The sequence below is a fragment of the Phoenix dactylifera genome, chromosome 7, assembly GCF_009389715.1.
Source record: "Phoenix dactylifera cultivar Barhee BC4 chromosome 7, palm_55x_up_171113_PBpolish2nd_filt_p, whole genome shotgun sequence".
NCBI lineage: Eukaryota > Viridiplantae > Streptophyta > Magnoliopsida > Arecales > Arecaceae > Phoenix > Phoenix dactylifera.
The window spans coordinates 4,905,629-4,923,618 of record NC_052398.1 but is presented as its reverse complement, the minus strand read 5'-3'; the positions used below and the strand labels follow the sequence as shown (position 1 = coordinate 4,923,618).

The 17,990-nt window shown below is 35.3% G+C and overlaps 1 protein-coding gene across 2 annotated transcripts; it reads left to right on the top strand.

The window, feature by feature from the left end:
• Nucleotides 1–614: 614 nt before the first annotated feature.
• LOC103702248 (kinesin-like protein KIN-14I) lies at nucleotides 615–16,075 on the top strand. Of its 2 annotated transcripts, none has more exons than XM_026802662.2 (24): nucleotides 615–923; nucleotides 1,569–1,805; nucleotides 2,347–2,419; nucleotides 3,740–3,871; nucleotides 4,080–4,318; nucleotides 4,445–4,772; nucleotides 5,127–5,226; nucleotides 5,365–5,546; nucleotides 5,642–5,757; nucleotides 5,870–5,972; nucleotides 6,311–6,463; nucleotides 6,569–6,715; nucleotides 6,870–7,070; nucleotides 8,679–8,843; nucleotides 8,951–9,121; nucleotides 9,343–9,480; nucleotides 9,727–9,921; nucleotides 10,020–10,146; nucleotides 10,323–10,525; nucleotides 10,702–10,884; nucleotides 12,053–12,148; nucleotides 13,116–13,313; nucleotides 14,396–14,457; nucleotides 14,681–14,864. In XM_026802662.2, exons 2-23 carry the CDS (start codon nucleotides 1,651–1,653, stop codon nucleotides 14,432–14,434), a joined length of 3,444 nt encoding a protein of 1,147 aa, XP_026658463.2. In that variant the 5' UTR covers nucleotides 615–923; nucleotides 1,569–1,650; the 3' UTR covers nucleotides 14,435–14,457; nucleotides 14,681–14,864. The 2 variants fall into 2 exon arrangements, with proteins under 2 accessions (XP_026658463.2, XP_008782799.2); XM_008784577.4 differs by lacking the exon at nucleotides 14,396–14,457 and adding an exon at nucleotides 15,565–16,075 and having other exon boundaries at nucleotides 621–923; nucleotides 14,681–14,952.
• The last annotated feature ends 1,915 nt before the right edge of the window (nucleotides 16,076–17,990 follow it).

Sequence of the window (17,990 nt, the reverse complement as noted above, 5' to 3'; positions counted from 1 at the left end):
TGATCTCCACAGTTCTAAAGAAATTGTGGCCACGCAAGGCCTCCAGCTTAAGACAAATAACCTTCTATTCCTGAAGTGAATTATTGAGGTGATGATGAGTTCCATGATATGGGGCTTCGTAATGTGTGTTTCATCGTATAACTGTTCATAATTACTTTATTTTTTGTGTGAGCAGAGAGGAAATGAGAGTGAAAAAAGGGAGAAAGTAAAAGATATCCATGACTTCATGAGCACTTTTGAGTGGTGGAAGAGGTGTGTGGTGAAAGACAAATTCACCATCATTTTTTTTTGCTACAAAATTCCACCATCATTTAACCATCATCAGATTCAATGATTCATAGCTATTATTTCATAGCTACAAAACTCCCCTAAAATCCTTCAAGTAACCAAAAATCACCTGCCGTGACGAGACAAAAATTTGGTCCCTGTCTCTTAGGCAATAATTGTCAATGGCCTACGTTAAGCTTAAAATTCAGGCGGAGCACTAATAGCTCCAACGGTTCGAAAAAAAAAGAAGTAATTTCAAAAGCTCCGGCACGTGTGGGCTTCGTTTTATCTCGCACGGTCAGGGGCATTTCTCCCTCTCAAATCCCAATTACTCGTTTTATAAAACAAAGAAAATGTTTGTATCCCTTTGTTTTGTTTTCTCACAGCAACTCCAAAGACCGAGCTCGCCCCTCTCTCTCTCTCTCCCTCTCCGGTTTCTTTAATCCTCGTGCTGTCTCCTCTTCTCTCCCCTCCCTCCGCGTTTTAACCCTTGGACTGGATCTCGTCTTGGACCGAAAAGAAGAGAAGCCGGCGGGCGGAGGAGGCCAAGAACAATGATGGGGTTTATGTTGACTTTCTATTAATCTGTGGGTACTTTTGCTGGTACTTGATGGATTCCCGGCTGCCACATTCTGTGGGTTTCTTCGTTCTTGAAGGTAATCAATTCTTTTGCTGGTCTTCGATCTGATTTCAGATTTCTCTGTTGAGATCTTTACGTTTTTGTTGGTGTTGATCTTGGTCGCAGATTTATCTTCTTTTTATCTCCTATCTTTTTTTTTGTTGTCTTTGAGATATTTCATCTTCTTTCTTTCTTTCTTCTTATCTTGGTTATTTTGGAGAAATTTTGTCGTCTTTGTGGTTTTAATTGGTGTAAAAATGCGGATCGGGGCTGCATTGATGGAGATTTCTGATTCTTGTTTCTCTTTTGTCGCGATAGTGGAGATACCCATCATCTAAGGCATAATGTCGCTGTGTCTTTTTGCGTATGAAAGGGTTTATGATCTGAAAGGGTATACAGATCATTTTTTTGGCCATGAAAATGGTTATATATGTTTCTTTTCATGGCGTGTACGCGTTTTGGTTGAGAGGGCTTTTATTTTTATATATATTCATATTTGTCTGCGGTCCCTTTTTTTTTGAAGTACATCGGATGCATATCTTTGGACTCAAGAAGCCATAAAATGATTTAGGACATCAACCGTTTAGTTCATCTGGGCCTGCTAGAGAACCGAACCTTAGTGAAGGAAGGATCAGTTCATTTACTGTTTCATTCTTCGCTTCCTTTTGATTCTTAAAAGCAGGAAGAAGAGGGGTGTAGAAAGGATCTCTGAGGGTGGGTAAAAGGAGGGCTCCGAGAAGAGGTATCTCTATTGATCCACCAAGATGGCAGTAGATAATCCGCCCGCAAGAGCCCAAGGTGCCAGGGTGAGCCAATCTTCCTTCAGCTCCAGCAATGGTAATGCCACCCCTTTCCACTCCAGCAATGCCAGTGAGAATGGTGATGGATATGACAGTGATGGCTCCTACTTTGCTCCCCCGTAAGTTCAAACTTCCCTCTTTTTTTTCCCCTTTCTAACTTATATGCTTTTAGACCTCCATTTTTCATGTATTGTTAGCAAACCCCATTGCTACAGTTCATGAATATAGGTTAGATTAATCACGAACAGATGCTTGTAACTTCTATTTTTGTGAATTCAATATCTATATCGGCTCAAAGGCAAGGAAGGAAAATGTCTAATTGAAACAAAAAGATTTTCCTCAATTTCATTATTGGGTCTATGAGAATTGAGCTCATGACCTTCAAGGTTCGGTCAAAAAAGCTTTTCAATTGCACATAAATTCAACCTTCCGGGACAAGTCTAAAATATTATGGCAGGACATAATTCCCATCGCTTATACTGATACAAGATGCTTTTACCAATTTCTATCTTCAATGGCACATCAAATGATTGCTCTTTCTCTCTTCTTTTTTTTTTTAGTGTTGCAATCTGAGAAGAAAAGAATTTTGTTTCCAAGCTGTATTGTGATGCTTGCAATATGTAAACTCTTATTTTCTGCGTTACCCTTACCCTTTTGCAGTACCCCAACAACCCTGTCAATGTCTATTCCACCTGAGCTTGCTGGTGCTATCCCTTTGATCAACAGATTCCAGGTATGCATGGAAGCTTTCCCCTCTTCATTTATTAAATCCTTCAAATTCTTAGTGCAGCATAGTGAGATTGCTGGGATACGTTGTACGTCCACCTGATGCTCATTTATTTGCTGTTGCATAGTTTGTTTTCATCAATTCGGATACTGCAGAAAATATTTGTTAGTTTTGATTGTGATGGGATTATCAGTACTGTTATTTCCCCTGTTTTTAAGCATTGCAGCTATCTCTTTGAGATTATAGATATTGTTTTAATAACCAGAACATGGGATTTATATAAATGAGAACTGGTTTCGTGAACTTAGTTATGAATTGTACAGTGGCATATCCATAATCGATATGCTCTATGGTCTGCTTCTGCTAATCAAATTAATCAGATCTTTTGCGCCATTATTGTCAATAAAATTAATCAAATAAAACACATGCTATTCTCGGGCCTACAAAATTTTCTGGGTAAGTAAAAAAGACAGTGATACATAAAATTGAGTGTTCTGGTCTGCAAGGAGCCACATGCTTACTTTTTGGTCATCCTCACTTAGCTCGCATATGGAGTCATAAGGAAGCGAACAAATAAATTTCAGCTTTAGTGCCTGTGGAATTTCACCTGGCAAGTGTCTTTTATTAAGTTCATCTTCCTATTGAAAGCAGCGTCTGAAGTACACTTAAATTGATCGCCATTTCAATTTCCTTACCTTCTGGTTAATAAGTAAAGTTTTCCATTTGTGATTGTTACTTCCCCTAATGTCAATGTATCCTGCCTGAAATCAGAGGTTATCTTATATTTTTCCTTCATTCACATTCAAAATGCTTTAAAGCAATGCTAAGAAGTCTGGTCGAGAAGCCGAACTATAATTTTTTTCTGCATTTCCCATAACATTGAAGACAATTATTTGTGCAGTAGGTCTCCATGTGTATGAGTATGAGGCCTGTTTTGTTATTTTTTCTTCTACTCTGTCTCTTTTCGAACTACTTAGTATTTTTTTTTGACAATGTGAAGCCATGTAACCTATCAGTTGGGGACTTTACTTTTGACAGCTTATGTTAAGGGGAAAAATGTTAACTAGTATCTTTAAGGTAACTTCAGTACAGCTTAGTCGGTGTGCTTTATAGGGGTAAGCATCTTACAGTGAACTAGATTGCTATCAAATACCTCTTATGCTTGAAAATTTTCATTTTCACCTGTGCCTTTGATGCCCTGGTGTCTTGACTCTGTATCTTTTACAGGACCTGTCAAAATTTTGCTCATATTAATCATGTTGAAGTTGTCTGTATCTGCTTTTATTGTTTTCCATTAGTGTTTAATTTTCTCTCTTTCTTCTGTAGGTTGAGGGATTTTTGAAATCCATGCAAAAGCAAATGCAATCCGCTGGAAAACGAGGGTTTTTCTCAAAAAAATCTGTTGGCCTTCAAGTTCGTGAAAAGTTTACATTTGAGGATATGCTGTGTTTCCAAAAGGTAGCAGTTTCTGTATTGCATTTACGATACCTATCTGAGAACAATAATGTAAAGAGGTTATGCATTCTGTATAGCAGTCTGATGTTCAAAATTTGAAATTTAACAGACCAAAAAGAAAAGAAAAAGAAAAGAATATAACATCAATGTATTGCTCTTTTTTTTGCCGTTTTCTTTCAGCGTGTAGTGACTGTGCCGCATTCTTTGGCAGGATCCTATCCCAACTTCTTTGCTTAAAATCAGTAGTGATCTGGTAAACCGTTCCATCAAAATGTTTCAGATTATTCTAAAGTACATGGGAATTGATTCATCAGACAAAATAACTTTATTGAGTCTGGAAGAACGGATTGAGCTTGTTGCAAAGCTTTATAAACACACTCTGAAGCATTCTGAGCTTCGAGATGAGCTTTTTGCACAGATATCAAAGCAAACCCGTAATAACCCTGACAGGTATGTGATTTAGCCTTATTGCTTTTAACTATAAGTGTAGTCTTCCTCTGTTATACGTGGGATCTTGATTTAGCCTTATTGTACATAACCTCTTAATTTTTTTATTTTGTTGACTAATTTCTGCAGGAGCTGCTTGTTAAGGGCATGGGAGCTTATGTATTTATGTGCATCTTCCATGCCTCCAAGCAAGCATATGGGGGCATATTTATCAGAGTATGTTCATTATGTATCTCATGGGCTGAACACTGATCCTGAAGTCCAAGTCCTCGTGCTGAACACGTTAAATGCTTTAAAACGCTCAGTCAAGGCAGGACCTAGGCTCACAATTCCTGCACATGAGGAGATTGAAGCTCTACTGACTGGTAAAAGGCTCACAACAATAGTATTTTTCCTTGATGAAACTTTCGAAGAAATCACATATGACATGGCAACAACTGTTGCTGATGCTGTAGAGGTATTTACATGCATTTCTTCTTGTTGTTTTTCTGGTAATTTCTTATCATAGACTCCACTGTTTTTGTTAGATGTCACGATCAACATGTCTATATGATTTTTAAACCTGTCCAGCCATAAGGTGGTATAGGGGCTGTAGGCATTGTAAAAAATTCTCATAGAAATAGCTAAGCTGTTCCGATGCCAACTTGGTTATATGAGTATCGATTTTGTGGTTTCCTGGTGATGTATGGAGTTCCATCATGCTTGCGTTGCTACTAATGAAAGTTTATATGTATTGTTTAACAGGATGATTGATTTTCTACTTTTTATTGCTTTGTATATTAGCTGCTAATAAAAATGATTTTTTCTCCAGGAGCTTGCTGGTATCATCAAGCTTTCAGTGTACTCCAGTTTCAGTCTATTTGAGTGCCGGAAAGTTGTTAATGGTTCAAAGTCTCCTGATGTTGGCAATGGTAATTTTTTTTAATGATCAAACTTTTGACTGTAGAAAAGAAACACAATATTTCAGTCTCTATGATTCTGGTAATACCACCTATCTAGACACAAAGTTTTTATGACTGTTTTTTTCTCAATTTTTTAATGGTACACAGAGGAATATATAGGATTAGATGATAATAAATATATTGGTGATTTGCTGGCGGAGTTTAAGGCAGCTAAAGACCGTAGTAAAGGGGAGATTCTGCATTACAAGCTTATATTTAAGAAACGGCTATTCCGGGAATCAGATGAAGCTGTGGCAGATCCAATGTTTGTCCAGCTGTCATATGTGCAGGTATTCATAGACTGATCAGCTGCCTGAAGTGCAATCATGTTTCCCTTTGATTCTGATGTTATCATCTGAATTAATTGTTTTTCCTTTTCTGGCAGTTACAACATGATTATATTTTAGGAAATTATCCTGTTGGGAGGGATGATGCTGCGCAACTGTCTGCGTTGCAAATTTTGGTCGAGATAGGATTTGTTGACCATCCTGATACATGTGGGTGAGTATCTGAGCCACCTTGTCGATCAAGTTACTTCTGTAGAATTGTTTCTTGGTTCTAGTGATTGTTATAAGAAGATCACGTTCTCTATTAAACCATAATGATTTTGCAGTGAATGGATATCGCTTCTTGAAAGGTTTTTACCTAGACAAATAGCAATTACACGAGCAAAGAGGGACTGGGAGATTGACATTATCTCTCGTTATCAGTTAATGGTAAGGTTGGAACAAGATGGTAACAGATGGAAAGTCAAGCTTGAATGACCCATATGAATCTTTATTTTGATCATATTGTCCTCTTGAACATTTAATTCCATACATCATAATGTCATCTCAAATCTTTGTTTATTTATTAATTTATTTGCATTTAAGGTCCAGCCTCTTTGTTTTCCAAGATTACTCACTGTTCTTCATCTTTCATTGCATGCATGGGTAGCAGTTTTCATAAAACGTTGACCTTGGACTCTCATATTCTGAAATCATAAAAAAATCCTCATAGCTTAATTTTTGTTACGTATATATTTTTTGCCAAGTTTATATGTTTTTCCATGCAGGAACACATGTCGAAGGATGATGCAAGACAGCAATTCCTTCGAATCTTGAGGACCCTACCTTATGGAAACTCAGTTTTCTTCAGTGTGCGGAAGATAGATGATCCAATTGGTCTTTTACCTGGCCGGATCATTTTAGGCATCAACAAGCGTGGGGTTTGTCATAACTCATAACTAATGCGATAGTTTGGTTCTCTTAAAAGTTAATCTACACATACTCAAGTGATAGAAGTTGTAAACTCAATCATTCTATTCTTGCAGGTTCATTTTTTCCGCCCAGTTCCCAAAGAATACTTACACTCTGCAGAGCTTAGAGATATCATGCAATTTGGGAGCAGCAACACTGCTGTTTTTTTTAAGATCAGAGTTGCTGGTGTTCTTCAAATTTTCCAGTTTGAAACTAAGCAGGTTTTCCCGTATATGTGCTGATTTCTTTTCTCAAATTTCTATTTTTTTCAGATTGTGATGTTTCAAAGAATTGAATAATAATGTTTTGAAGAACTGGATAGTGATGTTTCTGAAGAACTGAATAATGATTTTTATCTAATTTTATACCATGCAGGGCGAGGAAATATGCGTTGCTCTTCAAACACATATAAATGATGTAATGCTACGTAGATACTCAAAAGCACGTTCTGGTTCGGGTGGAGCCACTCATGGTGATTTTTCTCAAACAGTTAAGCTGCCAAGCCTGGATGTATATGAAAAACGTGTGCAAGAGTTGTCCAGAGATGTTGAAGAATCTCAGAAAAATGCAGATCGAGTGAGTAATCTGGTTTTGCTTTCAATAGTGCATAGATAACAGACATATTCTGTGTTTAGATCTTGTTCTTTTTATTTTTAGGTTGATTAATTACTTGAAATTTCATATCCCTCTTCTTATCTACTTAACCATATAAGATATACTTTTAAGCACAATTTCTAATCAAAGAGGCAGCGACTAAATATGGTAATCCTGTAATTCCCCTGGAGTAGAAAGTAAAAACTTATCATGCAACACCAAGAAATTGCTGATGTCTTTCTTGGAGAAAATGAAAACATGAATTTGAAAATAAATACTCATAATGGAGAGTTCTTAAGCTGCTCCTTGTTTGCAGATCTCAACCTCAAAACCCCAGCAAATCACCTCTTCACCCTAGTGGTCCACTAATTACTCCAAGAGCTCTCTTATGGCCAGTCCCTAGGAAAGCAAATCCCCTCACCTTATATCTATGTCTAGCCACTTCAGAAAGAAGGGAGGTGGGATTTGCAATTAGCGTAATTTGTTTAAATTTATTCTCAAATGATTTGGTGATCATCTCCCTGATAACATTAGAAGAGATTAGTACTTGTCTCTGTCCACTGGTGTTCTCCAAATTGAAGTTGTAAGCAATTCTGTATATCCATTTCACAGTTAAACCCTAGAGGAGGGAACCCTAAGAAATCTTTGGTGTTACTGGTTTTCAATGATTATATCGTATAAATTGCAGGTTACTGTAAATTGTAAGATATATTTTAGGTTGGTAGAACAACCCTTGTAGCATACATGATGCAAGAGCATGATGGCATATCATTTAAGAATTTTATCAGATCTTGACATCTAGTCTTTGAATAGTTTTTCATCTTGGCAAGATCTGCAATCTCTTCTTTAAATTAATGGAATTTTTTAATTGAAATTTATGCCACTATCATTGTATCACAGCCTTTTTTGTTATTGTATCATTGTATCATTTTTCTTTTCTTCAAGACGTTTGATATATAAAATATCAAGCCATTCATATGTAAATAACTATTTAACTCTTCATACTAAATGGTTCTGGTGGTTCTTTAGTATGCAGAATTTAATACTTTTAATATTAGTTTGTATAGTTCTAATATTCAATGCCCATTTGAGTAGTTCAAATCAAGGTTCACTGAACCAGTATTGGGGACCGTATTGGCGACCTTCGATATGATACTAGTATGTCCTGTACCAAGCTGAGGTGTACAGGAACCAAAGGGAGGGAGAGGGAAAGAGGGAGGCATACTTTTTTGGTAGTGGTGACAGAACCTTAACCCTGGTTGCGGAGTCATCATTATCATGGAACCCTAACCCTAGCTTGTGTTGTCGTCTTGGAGCATTGAGAGAGAGGGAGAGGATCAACCGGTCAAACCATGCTAGCAACTGATCGGTCCGGTTTGATATGCCCAGAACCTCCCAGTTCGGGACCTATAAATGGACCTTGGTTCAAATAATAGTTTGATTTTTTTTAGCACGCATGCAGGCACACACATATATGCCTCCAAAATTTCTGGCTGTTTTGTTTATGATAGTTTAATCTGAAACAACTAATGTTAAGCACTCTCTTTGTTTCTATCGGGGAGTTAACCATCTCATCATTATCCTTTATAGTTGTTTGAAGAATTGCATGCAAAACAGAAACAAGAATTGGAGATGCAGGAGGAATTGCAAGGGGTGAAAAATACATTGCAGTCTGAGAGACAAAAACTACAAGAAGTCATATGTGACCGTGATAAACTTAATGCACTATGTAGCGAAAAAGATTCTGCTTTGCAGGTACGGTCTTGGTTAACAAATGGAAAATCATTCTAGTATTTTTGAATTTTGGTAATTTCTACTTTAGGATTCTATGTCTCAATAATTTCTATGTAATATTTTACCAGGCTGTATTAGTGGAGAAAAGTAGCTTGGAGGCCATGCTGACAAAGCTGAGCACTGGAGGACAACTTTTAGTAGAGAATAATACCAAGAGGGAGTATTTATCTGGATCCGATTATGCTAGAGGAGATGGTTTGGTCATGAAGAGTACAAGGAATAACTGTAGTGATACAGAGGTGTTTGCTTGCACTCTTAGTTTTCATTATGTAGTCATGCATCGTGTTCAGTGCATTACACTGCACTATACTAGGTTTATCATATTAGGTTATCATCTTTCTAAATGTATGCTTTATTGAATAAACTTCATGGGAAGATCTTGTAAAGATCCTCTTGGTTAAATTTCATGACCTGCTGTACAATATTTTAAAATTTGGTCATTTTTCCCTTTCTAACACAGACATTAAGCAAAATTCAAGAGGAGTTAAGGCAATGTAGAGAAGAGCTTCATGCATCAAATGAAACTTCTAAAATGCTGTTGAAGGAAAAGTCTTTGCTTGAACAGAAGATCCAAATGCTCGAGAAAAAGAATGATGAGGTTCTAAATGTCTCATGTTTACTATCTTTTGAGCTATATATCAGCATATACAAGGACTCATTTTTCATCAATTCTATTGTCATTAAATATGGATGCAATATGTATATATTTGTTTATATATATTTCTTAGATATTTGGTGTTAATCTGATGATTTAGTATGTGCTAAACCTTTTTAATTTATTCTTGCTTTGCAATCATCTCTAGAAATTCGCTAATCTCTTTTAAGTCTGGCTTTTAATATGCAGAAGAGTGTAATTGAAAAGAGTTTTGAAGATGAACGCAGAAAACTCAAATTGCATATTACAGAATTAGAGCAGAAGTTTGAAAGTATGTCACGAGCTTTAAATGCTGCTGAATCTACTCTTACAATGAGAAATGTTGAGCTGGATGCATTACAAAACAATCTAAAAGAGTTGGAAGAATTGCGGGAATTTAAAGAGGTAAAGTTATTTCATGCATTCCCATCAATTATATCAACTTTGATATTCTTCTTGGACTAATGTAACTAAGGCCATGTGAATGTTGAATTTTTTTATAGGATATTGATAGGAAGAATGAACAAACAGCTGAAATTTTGAAAAAACAAGGTGCACAATTGGTTGAACTAGAAGCACTTTATAAGGAAGAGCAAATTTTACGAAAGCGTTATTATAATATGATTGAAGGTTTGTATTTTGGACCATATTGTAGATTTATCCAGTACGAACTTTAATTTCAACTTTTATAATATTGTGCTCTATAACTCTATATTATTAGAGTTATTTATATCAGCTTAGCATTTGAGTTTTATAAAATTGTTCTGTCAATAGCATATGATTAGAATAATTATAATAACTCACAGATATGAAAGGCAAGATAAGAGTCTACTGTCGTTTGCGTCCTCTAAATGAAAAGGAGATTGCGACAAAGGAGAAGAGTGTTATCAACAGTATTGATGAATTTACAGTTGCACATCCTTGGAAAGATGATAAATCAAAGCAACATATTTATGACCATGTCTTTGATCAAACTGCTTCTCAGGATGACATTTTTGAAGATACCAAGGTAATTTATATTTTGAATTTAGTCATTATGGTATATCTCCATTTCGATCCTCAAATAATATCCTGAAACTTAAATAATAAATTCACACATTACCAGTTGACTTTTATATCTACTAAATAATCATAAATTAGTGTATCTTATGAATTAATTTGGTTTTACTTTATAATGGCATGCAGTATCTGGTGCAATCAGCTGTTGATGGATATAATGTGTGTATATTTGCATATGGGCAAACTAGTTCTGGGAAGACTTTTACAATTTATGGTTCGGAAAGTAAACCTGGACTTACCCCAAGAGCAACGGCTGAACTTTTTAAAGTGATGAAACGTGATAGCAGCAAGTATTCATTTTCTTTAAAGGTAAAAATTTGTTTTTATTATTTAAATTTTTATATTTATCTTCTTATGCAAGATAATTATATTTTTTTGTTAAAATTGATTTCACATTTCTTTTTGGTACTACGGTAGCTCACGTTAGCCTGGCGTGACTTTTACCCTCAGCGTCAAGAGAAATAAGAGTACCTAAAGGGATTTCACATTTTTTTAGTCATTGGATTTCTCTTTATTCTTTTCTAATTATGTATATGTACGTATATGTATTTGGATATAATGCTATTTCTTTATGTCATTTTTTTCATTTTTCTTGAATTACGCAGACTGTGGTACATTTTTAAATTGGGGTACATTTCTTTGGTCAAATTTCTATACTATGTTAGCGGGGGAAGTGGGTTAGGGGAGTTCTTCTTCCTCCCTTTCTCCTCAAGAAAAAGAAAAGGTAATAAAAATTAACTAGCATGTGTTATTATATTTCCTTATCAAGACTGCTAAACCCTTATTCGATGCATGAAAATAAGATGTATAATGACCTCGAATGTGATAATTAACTCCCTTTGTTTCTTGTGTAAATATTGGCGCACATTTCAATTTGAAAAAAACACTTGGGAAGTGGAATATTCCTAAAATCTCCAACAAAGCAGTTGACTTCTAATTACTAAGCCTTATTTTGCCGACATAAAGGAGAAGAAACTAGATCGAAAGTTTATACTGAATCTGTTTGGCATGCTATACAGATTTTACCACTATGTAAAAACTTATATCATTTTCTTATGCATTATATCTCAACAATGGTTTTAGAAAACCCAATCTTGTTTGAGGAATGCCTACTATTTTGTTAGTAACTTCTAGGAGTCAAATGTCTGGCAAAATTTGGAATTTCATATGCCTTAAGCCTTGTAAATAAGATTGTCTAACATCTTATGTAATTGGTTGATTGAGAATCTAACCAAATGTAAGATGAAGGTCTGTAAAGAAGTTACTGACAGTACCTAGACTTGTAGCTCCAAAAATAAATTGTTTGACCACATTTCTCATAGATCCTTTGTTAATACATTAAATTTCACTGGTTTTATTGTATAAACAATTTTAAGTTTGTTATGTATCTTGCCATAGTATTTTATGCTCTTAGGCTCTTTCTGTTCTTGTGCTGTTGTGTTCATGCGAAATTGAGTATTGATGATGAATTTTGCAGGTGTATATGGTAGAACTGTATCAAGATACTTTGATAGACCTCTTACTACCAAAACAAGCAAAGCGTTTGAAGTTAGATATTAAAAAGGACTCAAAGGTAAATTTGCACTTACATTTTTGAAATGCTTTAATCAAAGTATAAAATTTTTCTATTCATTCTTCAAAAATAGTCAATGAGTAAAAATTCTTACACACAACATATATGCAGACATATAGATGTACATGCATCCATGTAGATGTGTATATGCATGCACACATACATAAAGATAGGCAAGCACAAATGAGATGATCTAAAAATGCTTATAAGGGTTAAATTGGTGTCGAGATTGATTGTGAAACATCCAAATTCGTAGTCATCCATAACAATCATCATGGTGAATGATGGCATAATTGAAAAGGGCAGTATCTTGGCAACCCAGGCTTTGGAGTTCTGGAGCCTAAAAATCAATAAAAACATTGGCACATCTAAATTTTTGACATATGCGAACTTCTTTGCCAGCCTTATGTGTGCTATTGGCTGCATAATTTTGTTAACATACTCAAATTGGTTGATATTGACAATATGAGTCATCTAAAGTCATCAACATTATATATTTTTTATGTGCGTGACTTTGTGCAGGTGTGAAGGGGAATTTTTGTGTTCATAACCTAGAAAATCATGTGTCAACTATTCTGGTGGGATACACAATTAAAACTATAATGAGGGAGAAGGTCTATGTCATTGATGCTTCTAGAGCAATCGCAAGAGAGGAGAATGAGCCTTATCTTTTATAGTTCATGCTTTCAATAATTTTAAACACATCTTTTGGTTATAATGCTCTTACCTTCCATTTGATAAAGTCATAGTTGTTGTTGGCATATTATATTATAGACATTGCCCATGAACTAAGTTGGTACCTCACTGTATTAAAATAAATATTAGTTTTAAAAATTTACCATTAAAGGACTTCTTATGATGCAAGAAACTAGAAATGTTTTTTAAGAACTAATCTTTTAAATGCAAAAGCATGCTTTACAATTTGGATTATAAAGTGCTGTTTTGCTGAATACTCTTTTTTCTTCAGGGCATGGTGACTATAGAGAATGTGACAATTGTCCAAATTTCAAGCTTTGAAGAATTAAGGGCTATTATTTCCAGAGGATCTGAACAAAGGCATACTGCAGGAACTCATATGAATGATCAAAGTTCAAGATCACATCTGATACTTTCAATTATTATCGAGAGCACCAATCTACAAACTCAATCTCTTGCCAGAGGAAAGGTAAAAATATGCTGACCATGGTTTAAAATTTCATTAAATCAAAACCAGAAGTTTTGGTTTTGGCCTGAACCTGATCTGAAACTGCAATCAGGTTCGGAGTTTAGTCAAAGCTTGCTTATAGGACTAAATTTAATGTACATGTATATCTTTTTTCCTTACCATTTACATTTTTCGTTTCTTTAGAAGTTAGGAAGCATTTTTCTAAACTAAATTTGAAAGCCTTGGTAACGTGGAAGTTATGCAAGGTCAGATTCCTATGAGGTTCATAGGGAAACTAAATTTTTCTGACATAGGTTTGGCTATCCTAGAGCTTAAATTTCATAGACTAATTATTAGATTGCAATGATATAGTATGCTACGAACATGACCTTTTAAACATTTTATTTCTTAAAAATTATTTTTTTTGAACTGTTTCAATGTAAAACTACTGAAATTGTATATCTAAAGATCCTAAAAAATATGTTATGTACTTTGAAGTTATCTTTAATTTATTATTCTTTACTCATTATCTTTGTTATTTCTTATTTTTTTAAACTATAATTCACATTTTTAAATTTCTTGGAAATTTCCAGCCAAACCAAGAGTGTGATCATTGGAACTAACCAACCGAAACTCATTTGATCCATCCATAATTGAAACTGAAACTGAGTTTTTAAACCTTGATATTGACACAGCTAAACATCTTATGTGCTTTCTTAAACAATTATATAACTGGAATGATTTTTGTAATGGATTTAGTATAACTAAAATACAATCATAGATTTTATCTTATGTCTGGTATCATTTGCTTAGTGATTCAAGTCATAATGGAGTAAGCATCATCTCAAATTTCAGATTCAAGATTAGCCTGGCAAGGGCAAAAATTTGTCCATTCATAAATTTCAGATATTCGAGAAAAATAGCAAGACTAGAAAATTAAAAAATATTTTTATATTTTATTCACTTTGGTAGGTTATCAGGGTTCAGTGATTTTTTTTACAAAATAGAGCCCAGGACAAGTTGACGATAAATTTGCAAAAAAAAAAAAATCATGAGTTATCTGTAAAATTCTCCAAAGATTATAATTGTGTGGATTTCATCAGGTCCGGAAAGAGTTGCGGAATAGTTGGAGAAGAGTTTAGTACAGAATTTGGCCACTATATAGGTACTCATGAATTTACTGAGCAATATGATTTCCTGGCAGATTTCTAACTGAAATAAATTTTGAATAGGAGCTTGGATAGAAAAAATAGAATTGATAATCTTAGTGAATCCATGACATCTTCAAGTAGTTAATACTGTTCTGAGCTCAAAGTGCTGAATTCAGTGTCTTATTATTTTCCTTTTTTTCCAAGCCAATTATGACATTTAATGTCATCGATTTGCAGCTTAGTTTCGTAGACCTTGCTGGTTCTGAGAGGATAAAGAAGTCAGGTTCTGCAGGAAATCAACTGAAAGAAGCCCAAAGCATCAATAAATCTCTTTCAGCTCTTGCAGATGTCATTGGCGCTTTGTCTTCTGATGGACAACATATACCATACAGGAATCATAAATTGACAATGCTCATGAGTGACTCTATCGGCGGCAATGCTAAAACTCTTATGTTTGTGAACGTATCTCCAGCAGAGTCAAACTTGGATGAAACTTACAATTCTCTAATGTATGTGCTTCTTTGATCTTATCCAATTATTTTTCTTGGAGCTTTTAAATTATTTAATCTCTCAAGGTTGCTTCATATCTGTGCTCGATGAGATTGATTACTGGCCAACACAGAGAATGAGATTTACCATAGAAGTACTATGATGTCCGCCTGGTTTGATGGTCACCATATATGGTTTAAGTTTGGGTGCAAGTGATCTCTCTGTTACAAAATTCATTACATTTTCTTGAAGTCTTAATTCGACACAGACATGTTGGGTATTCTGAGTTGATAATATCATTCATTTGGAATGCTGTAATTTCACATTCCATGGTGCTTGAAGGTTTATTTAGTTGGTTTAAAATGAATTCAATTTCTACATTTTTTTTTTTTTTTTGTATTCTGCTGCTTACCATCTTGACATGCTTTCCATAGCTGAATATGCTATTCTGTTAATTCTGTTTATCTTGAACAAATGTCAGGTGCTTCTTGCACAATACTTCCTAGTTTGATCACATAATTTCAAATGCTTTTCCTTTTTCCCCCAGCTTTAGCAATTGTTCTGTACATAAAATGTCTTATCTACATCTGTCAGTACATACCTATGTTCTTATAACTATGTCCCATGTATAGGTATGCATCAAGGGTGAGGTGTATTGTAAATGATCCAAGCAAGAATGTGTCCTCGAAAGAAGTTGTACGTTTAAAGAAGTTGTTGGCCTATTGGAAGGAACAAGCAGGGAAACGAGGCGGCGATGAAGAATTAGAAGATATTCAGGAAGTACGACAGTTACGAGAGAGAATGGATGGTCGGCTTTCCACTTGAAAGCTTACCAAAAATGGCAGGTCCTTTCTTTGGAACGATGACAGGTCCTTTTTCTTTTGAGCAAAGACCGGTCCTTTCTTTTGAGCCACCAACATTTTGTACTGCCAGTAGCCTATCTCTACTATGCTAGGAGGTAGCAATCAGTGGTCAAGCATCTACTAACAGGCTTCTAAAGTTTATATTCCAGTCAACAGCATGTGGTGAATGTTGTTTGAGAAAGCCCATACTTCTTGTACAGTAAGAAATTATATATGCAGCAGCGCTTATGTACGCATAATTACATTATCCATTTATGAGAAAAGTTCCTTATAGAATTGTTACAGGTGCACTCAAGATCGGTTACACATACGCATCTTGTACGCAAATGAAGGTATGTATATCACCTACCTCTCTCTCTCTCTCTCTCTCTCTCTCCAACTTGTTGCAATGTCGAACAAAATCGCTTCCTGTAACCGAAGACTGTATATGCATTGGATTTGGATTAGACCTGTACAAATTCAGACCTGGACTTGATATGCAATTTGGGTTCAGGTCTGGTTCTGTTCCTTATCGGGTTCAATTTAAATTTGAATAGATCTATACAATCTCCCTCCAGATCTGTAAAATTCTTAGGATACTTTATGCCTAGTATTTTCTAGGTCAGATGTTGAGCATTATTTTCAAAATGAGATATTTATGATGCCGTGACTAACAAATTCATGACAAGAACTATATATTCATATTACTTGCTTTTTCTCATGGTACCAACCGTTTCCACCTGATAGAAACTAATCAACAAGAAAAGATTTTTTCAGTTTCTTTAACAAGCCATATTGGTTCCTTATCGTTGGTTGGAGTGAGATTCGAGCACTGGTGGAGAGAAAGAGAGGTCTTTTTCAATATTGTTGTATATTTGAGAGTATTAAATATTCTCTATATATGTTATGCTACCTCACCATGTACATCTTCACTTGCATATTTTTCATTGATTGTAATTGCAAAGTTGTTGAATTGAGTTTGGATCCAACCATGATCCAGTAAATTTACCAGATTCAGTTTTGTGATCTAAAACTATTCTCTCTCAGAAAATTATACTTAACGATCAGATTAAGTTCTTGGGTTTTTAATAACGTTTACAACCATAGCATCAGCAGAAACTACTACAAAATTCCGTCTGTAGTTGTTTGTTTTTTTGGTGGGTGATATCTGTAATCATTCACCTTTGTTCAAGAATCATGGTTCTGCTCTTGTACACAACTTACGATAATAATCTGGGTGATGGGGTAGTTCTATTCAAGAGCATCAAGAGTCACCTGGTATCCAGAATCACGTTCTTGGCAGGAGTGAGTTTGTAGCATGCACCAAGGGTGAATTGGGTTAGTTTATGGGCTAATCCATTCTCTACCCAATTTTGATAATTGAACTAGGTGAAATCCAACTAATTGTCTTTCGTTTGAAGCTGAGATAAATAGATAATGCGCCCAAAACGTTTATGCGGATTTTAAACTACTTAGATAATTGAAGTACTTGAGGCATGAAGTGGTGAAGCCCCCACTGTTTATGCTGCATAGCTCTTAGTACAACTCCCGCACAAAGTAAATTAAGATCCAGGTTACTTTCATTCAAAGCTGAGATAATGTGCCTAAAATGTTTTTATTTGAGGATCAGATGTAATTAACTAAAAATTATCAACGAACAAGCATCTATGTTTTAGTTTGATCTGAATGTATGTGATATCTGAAAATTTAGTTGTATGGCTGCCACTCAACAAAATCGTCAAGCCTTCACTGCATCTCTGGATGACTACTTCAGCCACCGAGTACCTTCTGTACCATAAAATTAGCTTGAATGAGCTCTTTTCGCAAGCGCAAGTCCCTGAAAGATTGCTGCTGCTGTGTAAACCTACAAAAATTTAATGGGCAGCAGCATTCAGTTCCTTCTCAAATAAAGCTTCACATGGCAACTAGTTTGTTGATTACAATAGTTGAGACTCAAAAGAGGAAGCGAACTTTTCAGCGGGATCAGCGAATGCTCCCAAACAAAGAGCAAATGAGGAAGCGGCTCGGTGCTTAATGGAGAATGGATGGTTTCACGCTGAAAACTAGGATGGTTAAAAGGAGACAGAATTGGTCAACAGCAAATGCCTGCTTCACCTTTCAGACAAGCGATTTGTTAATTCAACTGCAAAGATAACTCCTCCTCGTATCACCAAAAGGCATTCCTCGTTTGGGAAGATCTACAGCATTTGAAAGCG